At 31.2% G+C, this 25066-nt stretch overlaps 1 protein-coding gene across 1 annotated transcript in view; it reads right to left on the bottom strand.

Annotated features, from left to right (window-relative positions):
* Window positions 1-25066, bottom strand: part of LOC100161456 (apoptosis-stimulating of p53 protein 1) — a 109146-nt gene that overhangs the window by 7195 nt on the left and 76885 nt on the right. The window contains 7 exon segments of the mRNA XM_029488591.1: window positions 306-466; window positions 3243-3922; window positions 4611-5161; window positions 5756-5840; window positions 5936-6721; window positions 7393-7586; window positions 7744-7922. Coding sequence (XP_029344451.1) covers window positions 306-466; window positions 3243-3922; window positions 4611-5161; window positions 5756-5840; window positions 5936-6721; window positions 7393-7586; window positions 7744-7922 — 2636 coding nt within the window.

Genomic DNA, 25066 nt, shown 5'->3' with positions numbered 1-25066 from the left:
AAACACATGATATACGACGACGTCAATAAACAATTTACATAATAAAACGTCTTTGAAGTTAGAGTAATTCATAGTATATCATTATTTATTACTATTATACATAATATAATATATAATATATATAAACAAATACATGGTCTATTATACCCTACTCCTCAACTTACACTCGCCTAACGAGTATATTATTATAATATCTGAATATCTCGGAAATAAAAAAACGCATATGAAACCTTTGCTGTCGAGTTTTTCATATATATAATATATTAATAATAATAATAATAATAATAATGTACTAGCGCACTCACTTGTTCAGCGGTTCGCATAACCAGCTCGAGTTCGCCCTCCAACGAGGCATCCAACAGCAATGCGAGCGGATCGAACGATACACGTCGCTTGTGACCGATGCTACCGCCCGACTCCTTGAGGTTGCCTTTTTTCCGCACCACCAACCTGTTTCTGCATTCCACTGAAATACACACAATTTTATTACTGGAAGTGTAATGATGCAAAATGATATTCAATATAATATCATAGTCCGATAAGCCATAAAAATACGTAATCGGAGGACATTCGACAATAGGTATATGCAACTCAATTTATTGACTATAAGTATATTATATTATTATAGGCGATAAAATATTAAAAACGAACATACCCTTCTTTTGTCCATAAAATGTATCGATATAATATGAGTTAAAATCGTATAAATTTGCATGGAATACAACGATATAATTTATATAAAATATTGTCTAAAGACGTATTGGTCTCTTACCTAGCATATCATCACATAAAATTAACCAAACAAATACGTCAACGGATAGAAATCTTCATATCTTCATCTCTTGCCATAGAGTGCATTAAATATACAGTATCAACAACGACCAGTCACGAGATAGGTACGTTACAAGACCAATGTCTAAACTAACGACGAACTTCGGTGAATTGGAAAACTATAATATTGTATTGATATATTATGTGCGCAACCGTCAACAACAAGCGAAAATGAGAAATGTCACACCTAAACGCGAGTAATGTGCGTTGTTATTGTCGTTATATTTATATATACATCTGTGTTAAACCGAATAGGATGTCAATGTAGTTTAGAGATAATTTAATAGGTTGGTACATACTACTATATCACACATAACTTGATAAATCCAAACAAACAAAGTTCTCTGATTTACACACATAGGTTAGATACTAATTATTTATATTTACATCATACTAAATATCGTAGTAAAATCATATGTACCTAAAAACTAGTGGAAATAAAAGGAAGTGTTGGGAATTGGGATATCAATATTATGATATATTTTACCAACTCGTTGGCCTTTGTATAGATGAATGGATGGAGTGATTGTTATCACTGGAGATGTACTTCACCAGATATAATATGTAAGCCACTATTATAGTTGTTTTCATAAGTGGAATTGAGGTACCTAGCTCGATTGGTTAAGTCCCCACCAAAAAAAAAGGAAAAAAAATTACTAATTGACTACCAACATAAATAGTTATTTGAAATCGCATAAAATAAACCAAAAAATATTACATAAAAAATCCGCGGAATTCACTAAGTTGCATTGTAGGTTTTGGGTGTACCTCGTTATCCAGTAGAACACTATTACAGTGACAAATACGGATATGTTAAATTTGAACTCAATGAATATTATTTAATAAAACGACAAATGATTCTGAACAAAAACTGTGTTGCATGGTTTATTTCTAAGACTATTTTATATTTTATTTATATTAATATAAATTACTATTAAAATTTTTATGTTTTTCTATAAGTAATAGTAATAGTGTATTACTATTATGTTGAACTCATTTTGACAGAAGTCATATATCAACATATTATATTATATTATATCTTAAATAACAATTATAATGGTATTATATCATATATTATTGTTCTCATACTTATAAGTCAATACCGACGTACCTTAGAATGGAATAGGGTCGTGGTATAAATAGCTTAAAATAAGAATTCCAACTTGGTGCAAATATTAAATAATTATGATCGTATTCTATCCAAATAGTATGCCATAAAATAGTGTAAAATGATAAACTTTGTCTAACTCATTTAGTTAGTATATAATATAACCTCTGAAATTGTTGTGTTTATAGTGTAATTGGTACAGAGTAGGGGTTGCAGATAAAACACATTTAAATCAAATTCAAATTTACGTTATATTATGTACCGGTGTTGTGGCGCACAGGAGTAAGTTCGACATGGAAACCCATTAGCTTAAACGATCCATAGTATACCTCCCGCGAGCATCATAATACTTACTGCGTGCTATACATCTATATATTGCACAATATAATATATAATATATACACCACGCACGGATTATCGAGCCGTGGATTTGCATATTATTTTCTTCAGATAGTTCAGTTCCCCATAAATAGACAGATCAAAAGCAAATTTCCTCGGAGATAATACTATTATTATTATTATTATTATATAGAGCAATACCTATATTTCGCATTTGTTGTTCTCAGATTGAATTATTTTATTATTATTATATTATTTCGGGACAATCACCGTGTGTATATTATAATATATAGGTACGTGTCTTATCAAAAACCATGAGTTGTGTTCAATTTCCATACTATTTTTATACTTGTAATTTGTTAAAATTATGTTGTTTTATAGTGGATAACATTTCAAAAGTAGTATTTCTGATATGATTCTTTTTATTATTACATTAAAATATATGAAGAAAAAAAATGCAATTTTAAAGAATTTATTTTTTTAGATAACGTGAGACGCACAATGCTTTGAGAGACTAAAAGTAAATTAAGAATAATTAAATTTAGGAGAATAAGTACTAACGCATTAATAGGTCATCGGCACTAACAAACAATATTTTAAGAATACGAAAGTCTCATTTATGATTTTTTTACCTATTATTTCGATATTATAACTTAAGTTTCCGAGCAAATTAATATATACGAATATGCTGCTCAATTTAAGTTTTAAAAACGAAGCATAGGTATTAAAATGTGTTGACATTGGATAACTAAGTACTTAATACTTATTGAGGCGTAACATTAAATAAATGACTAACTTTGAAGCCCCATGTCTGGACAAAACGTAAATAGAGGGTACCGGTTAATTTGGGTACAAGGCTCTGATTTAATGTGCATTTTTAAAGTTAGTAAATATTGATTAACTTAAATGATATTTGTGTAAAACAAAATATCGTCATTTTTTTACTTATGTAGTGAACTCTTACCGGATATGTCGTCCCTGCCTGAGTCTTGTCCAGAGTCCGGCGATGAAGAGCTGTGGTTGCTGGTGCTGTTATCGTCAGTGGACGAAGATCCACCACATCCGACGACCCCTATATTGTTGCTTCCTCCCCCAAAACGTGTCTCCAGTTCGTCAATGCGCTGGGCCACACTAACTGCCCGCGCTCTGTCTGTTTCATCAACCGCCGAAGCCTGAGGATCTAGTTGTTTGACGGTCGATGTGGAGGAAATGGTGGAAGTGGCGATGGCAGATGGTGTCTGTGCCGGTTGCTGCTGCTGTTGAGGTGGTGCGACGGACATCCGGTGTTGTAATTGCTGGTGGTTATTGTTGATGTTATTATGATTATGGTGAAGGAGATGGTGATGGAGGTTGTTATTGTTGTTGTTGTTGACTTTACTCTCACTCCCGACGATATCCGTCACCGGATAAGAAGTGGTTCGGCTGAGCAAAAGTGATGGCAGTCTAGAGGGGAGTTTTGCTTCTTGAGGTGGTGGCTGCTGCTGTTGCTGATCTTTGACTCCCACGGGTTCAGTTGAAGACGTGGCTGTGATAGCGGACGATTCCTGTGACTGTGGTTGAGGTGGTGGTGGTGGAGGGGGAGGCGTCCCTTTGGTCGTTGATATGCTCACAGATCTCACGCTGTCCAACAAATGTTCGCCACTTCTAAAAAAGTGAAAAATAAAACATAAAAAAATAATCATAAATCTATAACCTATCATAGATATTATACACCTAAAAACGCACACCTTTATCGTACAGGATTTTTCTATTGTTATGCGACGTAATGAAAATGTACGAAAACTGTAGTACTAATAGGTCTCACCATTTGTTTTTACTACACAATTAGATCCAGTTGATCATCTACTTAAGAAAACGATTAACTGAACTCTATGAATTAGTGTTAACTGTCATAAATGTATTAATGATTATAGTCCAGAACAAATTGTTATATAGGTATATATATATACCTATAGGTTATATATCTTCTACATGAATAGCTCGTGGCGAATATTCTGGTTCCGATTGGGCCATAAAACCGAAAAAGAAAAAGAAGAAGACACACACATATCATACTTAGTATCATATTGTATTATAAGTGCTAGAAACTTGAGCTTAATGTAATGAACAGTTATTGATCAAAATAAAATCTAGATAATACGAGTCTTAATCGACGTCCGGTCACGTGTCATGGTACCTCACCGTGCTCTGCAAGTGGAGGGAAATGGTTCATTTTTTATTCACTTTCGTATCATATCAGAAATACTACTTTTGAAATATTATCATCTTATCAAGTTTAACGTTTTGTCACCAGATATAATATATCATATTCTGTACACATTATAACACTCACTTGACGTTGCTACCCATCGTGCATCGCATGGACGCCGAACTCGATGAGTTGTCGGACTCGGACGAATCCACAAAGTTACCAAAGCCAGACTTAGCCGGGGCTCCAGTAATGCCACCGTTGGGTATCCGCGGCGGAGGAGGCGTCAAGTCTTTTTGAAGTGGGGCTGGTCTGCAGTCGGTGTAGTACGCACGACCACCGCCAGCTCCTCCTAGGCCCCCGTCTTCCAATGATGGATCCGGCTGGTTATACTGAGGTATGTGGTGGTGGTAAGCGTTTTGCCTTGGCGGCGGTGGTGGCGTACAAGTCTTGACCAGTGGCGGAGGAGGTTTGGGAGGTAGCGCCGGTTTTCCAACGGTCGGAGGACTTCCGGCCCGGTCCACGCCGACCGGTTGTTCAGACTCCGCAGCAACCACCGCCGCTAACCTAATTGGTTGTTTTGATTCTTTAGGTACTACTTGGTTCGCCGCCACAGTATTTAACACTTGAGGTTGCACCGGCTGTACTTTGGTCGAAGACGTCTGATAAATGGGCGACACGCTACTCGTCGGTTTCTGTAGAAAAATTGGTTTATATGTTATTATTTTAATAAACACAATAATAATATAATAAAGTGTGTGATGGAAAATTACATTACGCCAGTGGCGCTCCATGCCTCAAAGTTATTACAAATTATTCCCCTAAATTAAGTTAGGAGATATTAAATTAAGTTTGTCTCGATTTTCGTGCGCATATATAGTAAACTCTCGTACTAAATAATACGAAAGAAAAAGACCTGTAGGCTCTCGTAAGACTCGACTCGAATTGACGGACTATTACAACCACTGCGATAAGGACGATATTATTAATCGTTGTAGAACGCCCTAATCCCTCTATATAACGATTATTCTGACGTTAAACGCGTACAACAACACAATAGTCTTGATTAATACTCTAAATGATTCATTCTGATACTCCGTCTTTCATTCACACCAAAATCCGGACGAAATAAAATAGGTACTATTAAATCGACGTAAAATACGGTTTCAAGTTAAATCGAATCATTAGCATAAATAATTTCGAAATAAATACGTACATACTATACTATGCGTATTATTTTGGAGATAAAAAAGTAATATTCTAAATAATATCTTATAAGATTAAATTACCTGATGATTTATTATCCCGGTTCCACCGACTGGTTGGCTTCTAGTCACTAGAACCGGAGGGTGGTGTACCGAATAGTTTAAAGGCCTAAAACATAATATTGAATGAATATGTTAGTATAGGCAATATAATAATACAACGTGAAATATAGAAATAAACATTAAATATAAATACCACTGTACCTTTGAGAAGCATGATTAGTCGATGAAAGTGGTTTCGTGTGATACACTTGAGCATTGATAGGTCTACTGGAACTCTGCATTTGTAAATTTTGTCCCAAATTTGTCAGAACTTGGCCGGCCAAAACTGACTTTTTACTTTGGGCCGTTCCGTTAAGTTTTTGATCGGCTCCGTAACAACTGGTATTGTTATTGACTAGGTCTCTATTTATGTCCTCGGACATGTCTTCGTGCTGACCGAACCACTGATGATGCTGGTTCTGTTGTTGCTGCTGTTGTTGTTGTTGCTGCTGCTGCTGCTGATGATGATGTTGTAGCTGTTGTTGCTGCTGATGTTGATGGTGCTGGAGCGCCGGTTGGTTTCCGCTGTAGTTTGCCAACGGTGAAAATTTGGTATTGTAGGGTAGTGTCTGGTATTTAGGGTCAAACTTGCTACCACCGAAATACGCGAGGTCACCTGGGTTACCGTTACTCTGTTGTTCAATTTTGTAGTTGTTATTTGATGACTGGTACTGTTGTTGGTATGGGTCTACCATAGGTTTCTGGACCAAAGGCTGCTGAGACAGAGACTTTAGCTCAGGCCTGGCGGACCGTCCGCCATACGACTGCGGGTCACCATCGACCGTCGCGTGGCTAAGGATGTTATCCTCGGACTTGCGTAACATTGAATTCTTGCTCATCGCGTCTGGTATGTGGTTAAACGGCTCGATGGCTGCAACATTTCCGCCTCCACCGTTCATTTTCCCATCGCACAGCGGCATCATTTGTTTACCCGGGCCACCCAGAGATCTTAAATCAAAATAAAATGTACACGTTAGTATAACTATAATTGTTTGACAGTTTCTATGCATATGATAAATGTTTTAAAATCGAAAACCAATCCAAATGGTTGACAGGGTTAAATTTGTAAATTATATTACAATCACATTATTTAAGGAGATGTTTGGCTAGTGGATATTTGAAGAATAATATTTGTCGATTTTATTAAAAGTTAATTTTCCTAAAATCTAATGAACACGTGCGTATTCTTAAAGTTTAAGACTTAAATACACCTTTACGCTTTATATTTAAAGTAACGTATTTATTAGAGAAGAAAAACAACATTTTCCTATGGATGAATAATGAAATAAGAATATTATTATACAATAAATTATTAGGCTGCATGCAATATTATAAAATTGTAATAATTACCTAAACTGTACCTAAAAAGTGGTGGATCACCAGATACTTAAAATGTTTAATGTGGCTCACTTGTTGAAAAAGGTTGGTGACCCCTGGCCTATTGTATAAAACCACAATCTATCTAACAGCATAGTGACTTCATCGCAAACAAAATGAATATTCTTTTATAAACTTACATTAATAGTTTACAAGAAACTAAAATGTAATTAGATGACCCGTCTCACGAGATCTTCTGGAAATCTCTTTTTAGCATTATTATGCTCAAAATGATTACTCGCCTGTTATTTTGGCCTGGTTTGTTAGCCTGTATTTGATTGGCCAGCTGTTGATTGAGCAGTCTCTTCCTGTGTAACCTAGCTTGTAGTTCCGATATTCGCCGGTCAATGGATGCCATTTCCTCTTGTCTTTTGGACAGAACCTCACGTTGTTGTACTAGCCTGGCAGTTTGCTGTTCACCCAATTTATTCCGGTACTTCAAAATTAAAAAAAAACAAATTATATATTATATTAGCGTTATATAAGTATATAGCCTGTTTAATTTAAACATAAATAAAAATAGTACCTATTTGGAAATATCAGAAATTAACTTTATAAGATCATAACTAAAATGTATGAACAATAACACTCACTAATAACTCGGCTCGTAGTTTGTCAAGTTCTATGGAGGCCGGAGATGTAGGCTGTGCATGACCACGTCCTTTATGGACGTCTTCTAGTTGCCTAGTTAGTTCATCCACTTTAGCCACAGCCATTGTTAGTTCTTTTTCTTTTTCATTAAACAAGGCACGGATCGATTCCAGGTCAGAAGCTGAAACAACAAAGTGAAATGTCTAAATGTGATAAATGTGTAGTTGTATCTGTAGTATTAAATAATATGAAACTCGATTACATTAAGGCCCCGGGGTAAAAAAGGAAATAGTCACGTGGTAGGTTTCAACCGGGAAATCTACCTTTGGGCTAATCTCAAACTGTCACAATTTTTCAAAACTACTATCCAGCAAAAAAAACAAAATAACTTTCTTCAAACCTCTAATGGTTTTTTTGGGCGCAAAATTCTACGGTTAAAATTTAACATTTTTAAATCCCTTTTGTGACCTGTCTAAAAATGGTCATATATTGTACGTTTGACAAAGCGTAACATATTTTTATTGCCGGGCTTCACGGTAAGTTGTAGCATAGTAGAAAATAAATTGTAGTAATTTGTCAGGGTACTAGAAATACATTGATTTCCAAATTAACACTGTAATTATTAATTCGATTATTCCTTCAGTCACCAATAAAACAGCTTCACCACATTCATCGTAAGTAAATGAATATAACTTAACTTGAGCTTACAAACTGCATTATAATTCAAAACCACTTGTATGAATACCTTCAAAAAATATAATGCACCGTTAATACTTTAGAATTACATATTCTTTTTTCTTCTACTACTAAATAAAGAATAATTAAGAACGATTAATTATTATAATAATATCTGTTACCAAATGTACACCTATTTTCAAACTCATAAATTTTATTGAAATCGTGGAATGAAATTCACCATACTTGACACTTTTGTGTAGGACATCGAATGAGTAAGGAATAATGAACCTAATAGACAATATTGCTGTGAGTCGCGGTATTAGTGTATGATCCGTGTAACAGTCAGTGAATAGGTGCAGAAGGTAAGAAGGAAATAATGCAAATTAAACGTTACTTATTAATATCTGACATTCGTTTCATATGAAGTACCTACCTACTTATAATATATACTAAAAACAAAATGATGATTTTTTTCAATATTCCAAAATTATTAGTATAAAGTTAATATGTTTTTGATTGTTATAAAAATTGTTAAAAACAAGACATGAAAGCAAAAGTGTTTCTCACTTCACTAAAAATCTTAAATAAAGCATGATTTTAATAACTATATAAATCACAGTTGCCTATAATATTATGAAAATATACTTGAATATTAATAATTTGTATTCAAATACTGATACACCAGTTTGTGTTTTGATAAATTACAATTATAAAAAATAGTTTAACAATCTTCCTAAGTTATGTCATTTTTACAATAGGTATATTATAATTCATTACGAAACGTTGAAGTAGATAATCACATTGTTGACATTTATATCACTATACGCCTACCTATTGTATACTACATTAAAATATAGTGTTTACAGATTTGAAGCAAATGTATAGTCATGACAACAATCGTATTTATGATATAAATCTATATAGGTATATAAAAATAAATGTTTGTGTGTGTAATAATAATTATTATTATTAAAACGATACGCCTGCAAATGGCGTAGTGGCACAGATTGTCTGAAGTTCAAACCATGGTCTCGGTGGACCTATTTTTTGAGCATTGTTTTTATATATTTTTTTCCTTTTTTTAATTTATGGCTTTATCTATACATATTACATACGAATGTTTGGTTTTTTTATTCATCGGATTTCAGTACGGTTAGGTTAGGATTTTGTATTAATTGGTTGTATTAATCCACCATAGGTTGAATTAAGTAAAAACAACAAACTTGGTATAACTTTGATACTTGAGAGTTAAATTATACACTTACGTACAAACCACACGGGGTCCGACATCTACTGCAAGTAGATTGCCTACCTGATAGTATACTGCTGCGAACCTCGCGGACAACGCCGATCGGGATGGCTATACATTAAAATATGATATCATTTACACTCAAAAAGACATTGTTTTCACAGCGTGTTATACTCAATAAGAGTTAAACAATCAGAATTATTTTCTTTCAACGCCAAGTATTCAGCTACTACATTTATCAAAATTAAAAACCGGCCAAGTGCGAGTCGGACTCGCGCACGAAGGGTTCCGTACCATCTTCAGCTATAAACATGTTGGCAACACTGCTTATATTATATATTCTACGATTTTTAGTATTTGTTGTTATAGCGGAAACAGAAATACATAATCTGTGAAAATGTCAACTTTCTAACTTTCATGGTTCATGAGATACAGCCTGGTGACAGACGAACGGACGGACGGACAGCGGAGCCTTAGTAATAGGGTTCTGTTTTACCGTACGGAACCCTAAATACGGTTTTCAACAAATTAGTATTTTATAACTCGTTGAATTCCAAATTAGATGAAATCCTTTCAAAAATAATAATCACATGATGAAAATGATAGGTACAGTCGGTGCATATTGTGTACACAAACTAAAGAGTAGGAGTATAATATATGTACATACAACGTCGTACATTACATGAACACGGTTAGGGTGTAAGAAAATTATAAAAAAATTCACAATATAACGAGTATTATACTATGTATAATGTATATATAACATTGAAATACGAATGCATTGTTATGATAATCGTCAACTATACATGTAAAAAGTGTAATTAATATGTAATTATCGTGTCGGATGACAAAAAATAAAATTCTAAGCATTATGTGTCTCATCGTTGCCATGTTTTTTTTTCCTTAACGAAATCAACAATTGGAGTACTTTGTTCTCCAAGTTCATTGTACTTTATAATGGGTTGAATGGCATTTGTTCCATTCCAAAGCGCACCGTTATACGATTCAAAGTGTTTAAGTATATACATGATATGCGCGATAAAATTACACAAGTCTGATTAGAAACTATATATACATTACTATGTGTAAACGTAATTATACAATTCAACCCCGCCACAATAATCTATAAGCCACCCATGTCCTAATATATAAAATACCTCAAAATACTGCAAGTATTAGTATATTATTTGGTCTTCTCTGCAGTGTTTCATATTATATTATATTGAAAATTATTGCGGATATGCGCGAAGCGACATTATGTGATACGTGACTCTTTTAATCTATGATCATAATTATTTAAATCACGATAGTTAATATGTACCTATTGTATATTTAAATATTTAACTATAGGTAGGTACACCAAATGGTTGTTGTGGGTGTTATTACTTTTTTACAAACGGAATACGCGTAAGTCTGTGGTGTTTCAGTAGCGCCATTAAACTTATTAATAATTGTTTGAAATATTGCCATGAACAACAGCACTCGTAATTACTTCGATGGAAGATTACTTCCAGAATGCCACGATAAACTTTCAAAAACCAACGACTGTACATTACGCAAATAAGTACGCGTGCTTTTGGCCGAATTCAGGGAGGGGAAGTGAAAAATAGAAACACCACTGTGTAACAATATACCTAATATATATACGAACGTTCGACAAACTAATAAAATATACGAGCGGACAAAATTTAATTAAGTATTGACATTCATTTCGAAATCAGGATAGTAAACCGACGACACGACCTCCACCGCGAGTGAGACACGCGCGCACAAATTAGATGCTTAGGAGTCGTTAAACACGAATCTATTGGAATAATATACACCATGTATAGTATGTATAGAATGTACCTACCCATAGTATGTAAAGTCAATCACATGTTTTCCCGGATTATCACCGGGTGCATAATAATATATTACTTCCCTATAATATTGCAGTATAACCTAACAGGTACATTATTATTATTATTATTATTACTAAGTAGTAGATATTATTATAAGCCTATGTTGAAATGAGTCAGAAATAAAACCGTCGTTGAGTGAACAACTATAAATTGTAAAGGCTCCGGCTCGATGTAATTAATATCATTATTATTAAATTATGTATGACAACAAACCGTATATTATCAAGTATGGGACGGTCGCGATGTAAAGCGCGCTTATGAAAACGACAGCCTAATTAAAATCTGATGGATAAATGATTCGAGCGGTCGGCTTAGGAGGCAGAAGAGCGTTTGAAAACTTCGACGGTAGGTTGACGTACGCACATATCACGCATTCATCCGTTATCGTGTCACGTAGTTATATAATATTATATAGGGCCACCTGTATCAGATATAATAATATAATATTATGTGGGAATACGTGGTGGTGTACCGCTCTGAATATACGACGGAGTACATATAAGGGAAAAATCCATGTGTGTATTAAACATGCAAATCTATCTCGAGAGGCATTCTTGTTTTTTAATATAGGTAGGTTATTTTTTCGTTGTTTCGAGTCACGGTGACTACGTTTTTGTTGGAAAAAATATTTGCGTAGCGTTAGACTCGGTGTTAAAAGTAGTCGAGGAGCGTGATTATGGAGAGGAGAAAAAGGAGGTTGTACATATATATTCTGGTTTGTAAAATTCACACGCCACGCAATAGGGATTTAAACGTTTTATAATTGCACAAATGTCTCTTTTTGGAGTAACGCGCGTATATATAGTGTACCTAATAGTTTCGCGAATCGGAATTACTCACGCCGCTTGCGCCCGCAGCCTTTTTAAACGGAAGATTATTCGTTCGGCCATTAAGCCGGATGAAGTACAAAGAGTATAGGATGGGAGACGTTAAAACAAAAATAAAAAACGACGTTTTTCCATTGAGCACGCGCGCTCGTATATGATATGTATTTATGTATATAAATATAGGTTTTTAGAGGAGTAAAAAAAGTTTTTTAATATAAATTGTTGCTCATCCACATGGGTGCCGCCAACCACCACCATGGTCGTCACACTATTTTATGCTCCCTCTCACTCTTTCTTTCACACACACATACACTATTCGTGTCTCTCTTCCGAACACTTCTTCGCGACCTCGTGACGTTGACAAATCACTGCCATCGCCAGCGGCTAAATTTAAAATAATTGTTCTGCCGTTGTACGCGCCGACTGCCACCCCTCCCCCCCGCCCCCCACCAACACACATAAACTATACACACATAATATAATATGTATACGTACAACCGATATGTTTTTCCAAATAGATATATAGTTATACGAATATATACTAAGATACGTGCTTGTGAGCGAGTCAAGGTCGGTTAAACGCATAATAAATAATAATAATGATGACGATAATATTTCGTTTGCGGTGGTAGAGTTAGGTCCACCGAAACGTTGGTTATTGTAATATATGGCAAATGGATATTATTTATTCCGCATATATAGTTCTTCCGCCTGCAGGTGTGCTGCACATCACAGAACGAGTGTTTATATAGAGCGCACTGATTTCAACTGTATATTATAATAAAATATCCGCACGAAACTTCTGATCCAACTTATCACGATCTTATAATATAGGTATACTATATAGGACGATATAGTTAAGATTTTTAAAAATTAACTCGTATTTTTCAATTAGCTTTCTGATTTTAATATTCCATAGCCCACATATTTTGACCATATATCCTCGGTATATTACAATGTGTAAAACATTTTTATCTTCTACTCCGAACGACAGGTTGTCTCAGGTTTGACGAGCATACAGTGTTCGTAATTTTAAGCTAAAATTTTTGTTGAAGATCTGGTAAAAAAACTTTCTAAAATATGTTCCTGGTAACCTGGTTCAAACGGTTTTTAATTTTAAAATAATATCTCATAAATTGGTCATGCACGATATATAGCCAGATAACATGTTCTATGGACTCAACATTTTAAAATATTTTTAAAAAACAATGAGTTTACAAATTCGTCATATGTCAGAATAATACTGTTGGCAGATATAATCTGTGTACTGTTCACGTAAATTATTTTCGGTTAATAATGCATAGCGTTATTAAACCAATTCATATTAACCATGACTTAAGTAGGTACGCAGCAATTTGGTCTCGGACGAAATTGTCACGAGTAATTAAAAATTACTAAACGGGAAATTACCCAGTGCCTACATAATGGTTGGCAAATAAGGCGATTACTAAGGTTTTTTTTTTTTATTTCTGTCCTCTGTCCTTGGTTATTATAATATTTTATTAAAAACCAAAACAATGACATGGTAGTTTTAAAATGAAATCAATTTAAAAATGCAAAATTAAACTGTATATTCTCGGTATACTGACTTCAAATGTAAAACCACGATAAATAAGTATAAATTAAATGACAATCTGTAAATTCAAATGTGTCTTTTCGTGTTTAATAAGTTTGTAGTCTTCGTTACGCCTTTACGTGAAGGTTAGGTTAGTTAACGAGCATGTAGGTATAAGTACGTGAAAGTTACATGGACGCTATCCAATTTCATAAAATCAAAAACAAACGTTAACCAAATGTGTCATATAAATGACATATACGTATTTAAGATACCAGATTTATAATATGTGAAAAACTAAATACTTAGGTATATGGCATTGTGCAATATATTTGTATATTTATTTATTAATTTTGAATTAAGAAGAAAACATAAACTTTAACTTTTATGGCAGTATAAAATATCGACACGCTTATCTAACCTTACAGCACAGCCTATAAGATTGAGTAATAATTACAATTTGGTTAAGTCTATATATAAATAAATACATCATAGTACGACACACATATTATTCAAATTTACTTAATTCGATAAAAATCAAATTATATGACTATGGTCTTTAAGATATTGTTAACATGAATGAATCATAAATTATAACTATTGGTTTGTGCCGTCGGGTAAAGAAGATATTATAATATTTTCCGTACTTCGCATATTAAAGAAATAATTATTCACGATTTTGTTTCGAAAATATACCAAACAACACGTCGGAAGAGAGAAATTAGTAAAGGGTATATCGCGGCCGAAACCATAAATCGCTTGTACGCCATTTCTCGAAATTATATTCAATGTTATGTAAATATAAATTTATAATATTATAATTATATGATACACCTAGTTGACTCTTGACGCCATTAAACGATAATTTAATAATAATTCAGTAAAAACCGGTTAAAGTGAATTTCAAAGGATTTGGTTCATTATTAAAATAGAATTTTGTCGGACCACGAGATTTCTCCATAAAATCCAATTTTTGGTTACGTTTAAAATTAACTACAAGTGATTTCTACCAGTATTCAAATGCAAATTTACTTATATGTTAGCAGAAACATAACATTTACACCATCAAACAGATTCGTCCGTCTAATATAGATACTTCATAACTGTTAAAAAAAAAAACACGAAAATCTCTGTATACACTAATGGAACACAAAAAAATATAATAAAATGTCCGGAGAATCGCGAAGTATCACAGTCTTTCACGTTTGTACGCGATGTTTCCATTTGTGAAATTCAATTTTTTTCTCGACTCCTTTCTGTTACCCGGTATAGTGTAATGTGTATATGTATATTATACCATACGATATATATATATATATATATAGAAGTGTGCTTATCGAGTATACAGAACATTCCTCAAATCTACGCACGTTCATGCGCATAAAAATAATAATATACGTACACTAGCCATGTATTAAGTTAGGTATAATGTATACGTATAACTGTATACGAGTAGGTTTACTTTTTCACACGCACGCAAGCATATAATATAATATCACACCTAATATATTTGTCAGACTATGTATTATATTTATAGAGAAAACCACGTGATAAATATGCTACTTCTGCTGCTAAAAAAACACCATTTCCCATATTCGAGTACATCTACGTTAGCAATAGACGGCGGGTGTGGTGGTGGTGATCGGGTTTTCAGACGTTGACGAGAATCACTTGTGAGTATAAAAAGATAAACAAATTTAGATGTATCCAATGATATAAACGAATAATTGTAGGCGTTCAAGATTCATATGAGTCATATCTATACTTTATGTGTTTGTATACATTATAATATTATTATATTATTATTACACACATGCTAACGCAAACTAAATATAAAATATATTTACGTTTATTATATTCCAAAGTGCTATAACCGAGAACTAGAATCAGTTACATCGTATTATTAAGACATATGTAAGCGTATACTATTTAAGTTGTTTTAGATAATAAAACAATTGTACCTATGCTTTTTAAACCCAAATTAAATATTCAAAACCACTATAATAATATACTATTATATTATTAATATACTACTATTATCCACATATTATGCGGAAATCCAGAATAAGAAATCAAAAATGTATAAGTTTTTGAATTGTCAGTTAATATAGAACTCAAAAAAAGTTTTTATAAAAGTTACATTTGTAGATTCTTATTGGCACTTGGAGGGTGTTTACAGCTTATTTTTCAACTCCTCTGGCAGGCTCAGATATGAATTTAGTTTTAGGTCACGAAAATCGAATATTATTTTTTGTTGCCATTGGTTATATATTATATCACTATCATAATTAAAAGAAATATGATATAAAAAATTTTACAAACATAATTAAAAACAAATAAATATTAAAATAAAATACTATTAAGAACACGGTTACAATAATTACTTTTATGATTTTCTCTCTTAATTATGGACATATTTTTTATGTGAGCACATAAAAACGAATATCTACCAATCTTAACTAGGTATATTGGATTTACGGAGTACGGACGTTGATTCATGTTGAATCTGTTACCAGTTTTTATTGTTTACATCAAAAATAAGCCCAGAATCAAGTAGTGGAAAATCATAAATTAATCATTGTAAAATACGTGTTTCTATTATATTTTTCAACAAAAACAAAATGGAAAACGATAGAAAGATGGATTAATTTCATTAACTCAGGGAAGTCGGGTAATATAGTTAGACAGTGTCTTATAAAATATATTATATAATTATAATATGCATATTTATAAATTATATAAAAGCAAATTTTGTGAATGTCATTTAATGTTTTTACAGGTTTTTTTGCAGAGATAACAAATAACATGTGCTGATAAGAAAACAGATAGTTTGTTCTAATCATAGACTAGAACTTATATACCTACTATAATTGACAGAACATGGCAGTAGTTCTAGCAACCACACGTCATGGTCAAGCTAATCAAGGTAGTACGTACATAATCTATGATGTTAATTCTAAATGTATCTACTTAGTTGAGAAAATAATATATTATGTACCTATGTAACTTTTTTTTTATGTATTTTTAGATTTTATCGGTGGAAATTTATTGATTCCATCGAAACATCCTTATAAAATGCTATAAAAGATATAATATAATAGAGTATAATATATTATATTCGGCAGATTATTGATACCTGCCCTAATCTATCGTTTCCAATTTCCACTTCGTCTTAAATTTATACCTATATGGACCTCAATAGTACATACTAGCAATTCGTTTTTGAATTAATCAATATTTTACTGCATTGTTTATTAATATAATTAATTTATGACTTAAGCTATAATCTTAAAAGTATTAATACATAATATTATGTAGCATTATAAAGTATAATTAATTTAAATTATCTACCTATATCATAATATTAATATGACTAAGGTACGTTATATAATACGAATTTCGTATATAATTAATTTAATTTCTTTAATAAAAATATTAAATCGTGATTATAGTGGATTTTTTTTTTCTAGATAATTCGTCATAATAATTACGTATTTTTGTAATTATTTGTAATTTAATATTTTATAGTTAAAATAATTTTAATGGATATAATTTATTCAGTCTTTTAGCCTCGAAGAATGCTTGATTTGATTAAGACAAATGATGATGTTTCTGCAGAATAATTCAATGGGTACTGTAAATTAAAAATTATCAAAATATTTTGATATCGGGATACCTACACTATTTCAGATTCTGAGTAAAGCGATAAATGTATTGATTTTATATTAACAAGTGTTTTTTTGTGTCTGGAGATATTTTTTATAGTAGAATAACGATTCAATCTTCAACTTTGAAGGAAATTTCTGATACATACAAAATAAATCTTGTTGTTTTGTAGTAATTTAAAAAGTATAAAATCTATAAATAATTGTTTTTTATTAATAATACATTAATACATAGGTAAGTACCGTTTTTATAAAGCGTAAGTTAACATTTTTGCAAAATTACGAAAATATGCAAATTATTTTTTAGTCTCCACTCAGATTTGTGTTTTGTACGCAATGATTTATCATTGAATTCAAACTTTACTCATCCATTACAATGACCTACTCAATGATGAAGTACCTATACTTGACACATATCTATTATAGGTAAAATGTTAAGTGCAATGGAGCAATTTTATCAAATTTTTATAAATTCAAAAATGAAAAATCAGATATTTAGGTAAAACCTCCTTATAACGGAAATCTCCTTACAACGGAAAATAATAACAGTTTTCCAGCCCCCCTCTCAATAATTTTAACCAATTTCCACTTATTTGCGTGGGGTTGTTGAATATGACGGTGATGTCACGATGCATCATGTAATACCTAGATAATATTATGGTTTCAAATTGTTTTCAAGTTTTTCATTTTTTTCTAATTTAATCGGTCATAGTGAAATCTACTGCTACAATGCTACATGTTATGATTTTAAAAACTTAATATTTTAGATTTTGTTGGACTGAATAATTGGTTTTCTGAGTATGCCTTTTTTACTTGTGAGTGAGTGTTCAACTAATCATAATTCGTAAATATTTATATTTTCAATTTGAAAATAAATGATTTCAAAAACAGTTTAAATTAAATGCTGAACTAAAAATTATAGTAAAAACTAAACAACACAAAAACATTCATAGACATTTTTTAATGCACCTAATATTTTACAAAAAATAAAGGATGTACCTATCTAATAATCTCAATTCCGGTATGGGATGATGAAGTATTTTATGATTTATAATATCCAGAATAACTTGCAGATATTATTGAAACGTGACGACTGACGGATTTTTATGTAATATAGCCTTGAAATATTAGTTTTTTTGGAATATTTTTTTTTTTTAGAGTCATTCCCAAGCACTATTCCACTATATGATATATAAATATGCGTCTCATATACTATAAAGTATATACATGGCAAAATAATATTTGAAAAAAGTTTCCAATACATTTTTAATATATTCATATTTGTATTTATAAATAGTTTCAAAGAAAGTTTTTAAATATCATCGCAATATAATTTAGATTACTTTTTGCAGAAGATCAAAATATATTGAAAAGATATTTTTTTAATTCATTGTCACGATACGATTTATGAATAATCAATGTTTATGTTTTTACAATATTTTTAAAATATGTTGTACATACAATACGTGAAGACAATTTTAAGTTTTAACATTACATTATTAGATATTATTATCATTATATTATTACTTATAGAGTATGAATATTATTACCTAAATAATATGGTCGAACATTTTTAAAATTTTTAAAATTTAAAATATTGATAAATCAAAATAAAATTATAAAACATAAAATGTATAATAATTAGTTAAATTGTATTTAATATTCATGCAACGAACCAACTACCACCACTTTTAAAACTAATAATTTTAAATATTTATGTATTACATTTAAGGCTCAGTGGAATTGATCCCTAAGTTACATAGTTAGAAGTATATGAAAAATGACTAAAGGAGTCAGTAGGTAAATATTATGATACGTACCTGACGGAATATATAGGTTTATGCTATAGCTCTACAGTGATTAACTATTATAATTATTTGTAAAAAAAAAATGTTTAGATGGAGGAGTGACTAAAAAGGTTTAGCTTACATATTGGACACTTTGGAAGATCAGAAATCGAGTCTAATTGGTTAGACTTTAACCCAAATGCATACTATACTGATAAGGTTTATGCCATTAGCGAATTAATTACCTTTATTTAGATAATAATTCAAATCGGATTAGTCAAATTACAGTATTTTTTGTTTAGGCACGATAAAAAATGTACAATACGATTGAGCGCATATAATTTGTCAGCAGATTAAATCATAATGTTTTTTGTTATACCAAAATTACTCACAATTTAGCGCAAAAATGAATGCAATATGGTCACATTTATCATCAATTGTTACGACTAAAAGTTTCTCATTATTTAAATATAAATTGATTTAAACTAATCACAGATTTAAACATTTTAAACATTGATTAAATGTTGAAGCCCCGTCCATTATTTATGTCAATTATATATGTATGATCTAAATTAGATCATAATTCTATCTTATAATTCTTAGGTTTTCTTCAATGGAATCAAATATTTTAACTAATGGACAATATATATAATTATATTCTATTTATATTAGTTTATTTAATAATATATTTATATCATAATGGTATTCTAAGAAATTTAAAAATTCTTGCTAGGTAATCAAAAAACAATATTTCGTACTATATTAAATTAAAAAAATACTAAATTAAATTTTTGAATTTGTGTTTTTTGAACTGATTGCAAACTGTGAAGTAAAAATGATTAGCAAATGTATTTACAGAATGTTCAACTCTCACTAAAATCAAATCCTTGTCAACTTTGGATTTTTATAAAAATGTAAGATCATCTACGGTCTTCAATTATTTAACTCTGGACTGAGAAACGGCTGAAGAGGGGAAGAAAAACATGTACTGTTGATTTATTCAGTCGTTATTTCGCATCGGGTTATAAAAAAGTGTCTATTCTAGTTTACGTTAATCTTCGTTCAGTAGTTGAATTATTTGATTATATTCATAAATGTAAAATTAAATTAGTTTATGTTTTTCTATGAATGATGAATTAGATAATTAGTTTAAGTTATAAGATATGTATTAGTCCTGGTGGTTTCTTACCCACAATTTTGCACGCCTGTTTTAGATTTATTCTTTTTCTACCTATTATTTTTCTTTTTAATAGGTACTTTTTTAAAAAAAGGTTCTTTTCCCTCTATTTGGAATTTACATTTATCAACCCTATTTCTTTTAGGAGAGATCATTAGTTTCCAATTATAGTCCATATCCATAATTTTTATCCTTTCAAATATATTTTTGAAAATACTAAATTCTAAACTCACCCTTATTTTTAGAAACATGGTTTCTGAAGTAATAAATCTACCATTACTGATTTAATCTCTTATAAACAATTTATTTTAAACTCCATATCTAACAACCTGCTTATGTTATATACACCTACTTTTAAAAAACCTTTGATAGTATTAACCATCAACTCTTAATTAATAAACTTTAAAAAGGCTATGTTGACCCTTTAGTATCTTGGTTTATTTCTGTCTTCACTCAAAGATCTCAATTTGATAAATATAAAATTGTTATTTTAGATTTTATTTCATTAATATCAGATGATCTTTACGGAGATCATCTATCTCCACTCTTATTTAATTTGTTAATTAATTATATTAAGACAGTCCCAGTCGGAATTTTCTGTCTTTGTCTAACACATGCGAAACATAAGATTATATAGACTTGTTCTATTGATAATGTACCAATAATTAATCTAGTGAAGCGATAAGAATTCTGAAAACAAATTTTAACTCAGCATAAAGTCTACAATGGAATGTCCGGGCCACTTTTTGGAATATCAGTCTTTAACATGAAAAACAAAATCGATTTTAAAAAATCAACAATTTTGAAAATTTAATTAATCATTGAAAAAAAACTTAAAATAAATTCCAAAAAGTGGCCCGGGTATTCCATTGCAGACTTTATGCTGAATTCAAATTTGTTTTCATAATTATTATAGTTTCACTAGATTAATCGGTACGTTTTCAATAAAACACGTCTATAATCCAATATTGCACGTGTGTTAGACAAAGCCAGAAAATTCTGACTGAAACCTCCTAATGATATTAACAATATGTGTTTTCTATAAATCATTCTAATATTCTATTAACTTGATTTAAAAATATGTTTCGTATGGAGGTATAAAGTTGAATAACATTTTGTATTTGACCATGGTACAAAAAAAATTGTATTGTGTATTGAGTATTGACTTATCTGTTATAAATAATAAATACATTTATTGAGAGTTTTTTTAATAAAATAATCAAATATTTTTTATTTGTCTTATTATGTCATAACATTTAAATATAATGAAATAATTTATATAAATAAAAATTAATGTTTGTCTGTCTATCTGTGTATTTGTCATTTGTACATTCCTAAACGACAGGACCTATGTTGATGAAAAAAAGGAAGAAGACCCATTTTTAATGGGCAACGAAGTGCACGGGATCAGCTAGTAACCTTTAAAAACAATTGTTAATATTTACTTATCGTTAATAAAATACATGTGGTCAGTTAAATTTAAATTGTAAGATATCAAATCAATTTTTCTATAATTTTCTTACCCAGTTCATTCAACATTTCTTCCTAAATAATTTTAAATTGTCTATAAATTAAATTTTTTAATTACGATTACTCGGCTTTTATACGAGTACCTATATGGATTTACCGTGGGTACCTATGTCTTACCACATAATCAATAGTGCTATTGTATTAATGTGGTCTTGGGGAGGATACCTATAAATACGTTCCATCCATGAACATTTTTTAAGTAATATTTATTACATAGGCACGCATATAAATGCGTGTGTGTCTTTTAATAATTTATATACCAACATAATATGTTTTCTAAGTTAGAATTCTAATAATAAAAATTAGTTTAGAAAAAACTGTTATTCAAATATTATAAAAGTATTCAAGATTACCACCTTATCTGTGGACATGTGAATTTTATTAGGGGAGGGGGACCATGAATATTAAATATGCGTTATATAAAATTAATTCACCCCTTCGCGTCCGTGGAATAGTAAACTTAATGTATTGACTACCTTACCCTTCGCTTGCTTTCGTGGAATTTGGATGTTCGAGGTTGGGGAGAGGAGGATGATGACGTTGTCGCCAACCTTACCGTGGTACCTAGACGATGCGTATTTAGACTAGAGCACACATGTTATTATTATATTATATTGTTACGTCTATCGTATATATTGACATATATATATGGACATAATCAAGTTTTGGAATCGAAAAACTATAATAATATTCGTTTTGCCTTTTTGTTATTTTTTTATGACCCATAATTTAATTTATAACATTTACGTTGTATTCAAACCATGTGAATTTGAGAAATCCTTCGACAAATATTTCAGGAATAAATATATTTTTGCATTTTTCAATTTATTGATGTACTGCACTTTAATTTGTTATCTGTATAAGCTCCAGCGTCTAATGGGTTAGGTAAACTTGCGTAATAATCATAACACTATTTAGGTAGTTTATTTTAATTTATAAAAAGCGTATGGTAATATAATACTAAATTTGTTTCATAGGTATATAGTTTAAAATTGATTGACCCACGTAGCCACATGTTATGACGTCAGACAAACAAAAAACAAGAAATCTTACTTAGTTTAAAAAAATGCGAAATTACTTTATTGAGTTACCTACACATAAAACTAGATTGAAACTCAACTTGAATAGTTTATTAGGGTATCATTTTCGAACCTCTCCTATCTATAGCAATTAGTATACAAGTTCATAGAAATAGGAATGGATTTCGATTAACAGATTTAAATTCAGTTGCGCCGCTCCCGAACATGCAGCGTATAGTGTACGTCTTCATACGCGTAGGTACAATATATGTACAATAATATTATATAGACATAATGTTATAGTATAATAGGCTATTTCAAAACTGTAACGTACATGATTTTTCATATATGATTGATAATCTATAGTTATGCTTTTTTTCGATACCATTATAATTACATAATAATACAGATACGAGCGCAACGGAGAGGCAACCGGCAGACAATCAGTGGCGATAAAAATACGATGTCGGTCGAGTCAGCGAAAAATAGAGTACTCCGCCGGCTACCCGTCTGTACCGAGATACGCCCAGCTCACGCCACACGCAATTATACACTGTATATACGTATCGATATCGAACACCCACAACCCTTCCACCCCTCCCAAAAAAATATCATAAATAAGTATAAAACAGTGTCGTATACATATATGTATATATTATATATATAGCGACAACAACAACGATGACGAAAATCACCATAGGTACGCCACAACACGCGACTTGTAAAATATGTCTCGTGCGCACGTAACATGGTACGCTGTGTGCGTGTTCAAAGTTTAAACATTTCGAACACGAAGGTGGCGGATATCTAAAAACTCTGGGAGGTCGGTAGGTTATAACATATATGCGATGATATGTGATATTTATAAATACATAATATAATCGATGGTGGTTTTTATTTTTGTGTTTATACCTACTTTTATTTGGTTATTATTATTCTATATAATATATATTTTTTTTTTTTTTTATGACGACGTTTAAAGTGTAGTGTTCGACAAAACGGTGCAAATACCGGCGATGGCGACGAGGTGACGAAATGGTAGGTAGTATATGGTTGATAATATATATGGCACAAGAAAAAAGGATGAGATCCAATATAATGGTGAGTGAACGAAATAAAATAAAAAATCAAATGACAAATTGCTACCACGAAACCTCTTGTACGTATGTATATGTGTGTGTGTGTGTTTGTGTGTGTGTGTGTCGTAATAAAAGAAAAAGAAAACAGTTACCGTTACGAGATAAATCGATTGTGCAGCTCCTCTCCATTAGAGATGAAATTTATTATTTCATAACGTGTACACAACTCTTTCTCTATCTCTTTATATAATATATATATTTATATTCAGGATGGATGAATGCTCACTTCCTAGACAGAGTTCTTACGTGCCGACGCTCGACAGACGGTTATTGGTAGTGAGACGCGGAGTATGTGAGAAAAAGACAGTTCGCAAAACAATATATTCTTAATCGCTTAGAATTCCCATAAAAAATATTTCTGTAATATCGTACCTACGAGTGTACTCGATGACGTGGATCTGGAATCGAATAAATATTAATACGTTTTTTGCGTTTTACATTTAGCGTACTCGAGGCGCAAACAATTCATTTTATTATAATAAATTACAATATTTTTTAGGAATTTATTATTATGTTTCGGATCAGTAAAAATACTTTAATCTTATCCTTCAAGTATCAAAAAAACATTGGAGCAATATTATTTGACATTTAAAGTTCTAATTTTGATTAAATCTGAACAATAACAAACATTCCCTAAACGGTTTAAGTATATTTGTTGTAAGTCAAAAAAAAAAAAAAAAAAGGTGGGTAAGTGGATGTCGCTCTGCTGTACAGTAGATTACAAATGGGTCACTGTATAATGGATGGTATTAAATTTGAATTCAATGATATAATATCATTGTATAAGAAAAACGATTC

The sequence above is a fragment of the Acyrthosiphon pisum genome, chromosome A1, assembly GCF_005508785.2.
Source record: "Acyrthosiphon pisum isolate AL4f chromosome A1, pea_aphid_22Mar2018_4r6ur, whole genome shotgun sequence".
NCBI classification, from domain to species: domain Eukaryota; kingdom Metazoa; phylum Arthropoda; class Insecta; order Hemiptera; family Aphididae; genus Acyrthosiphon; species Acyrthosiphon pisum.
Note: the sequence above shows the minus strand (reverse complement) of the source record. Positions and strands in the feature narration are given on the sequence as shown.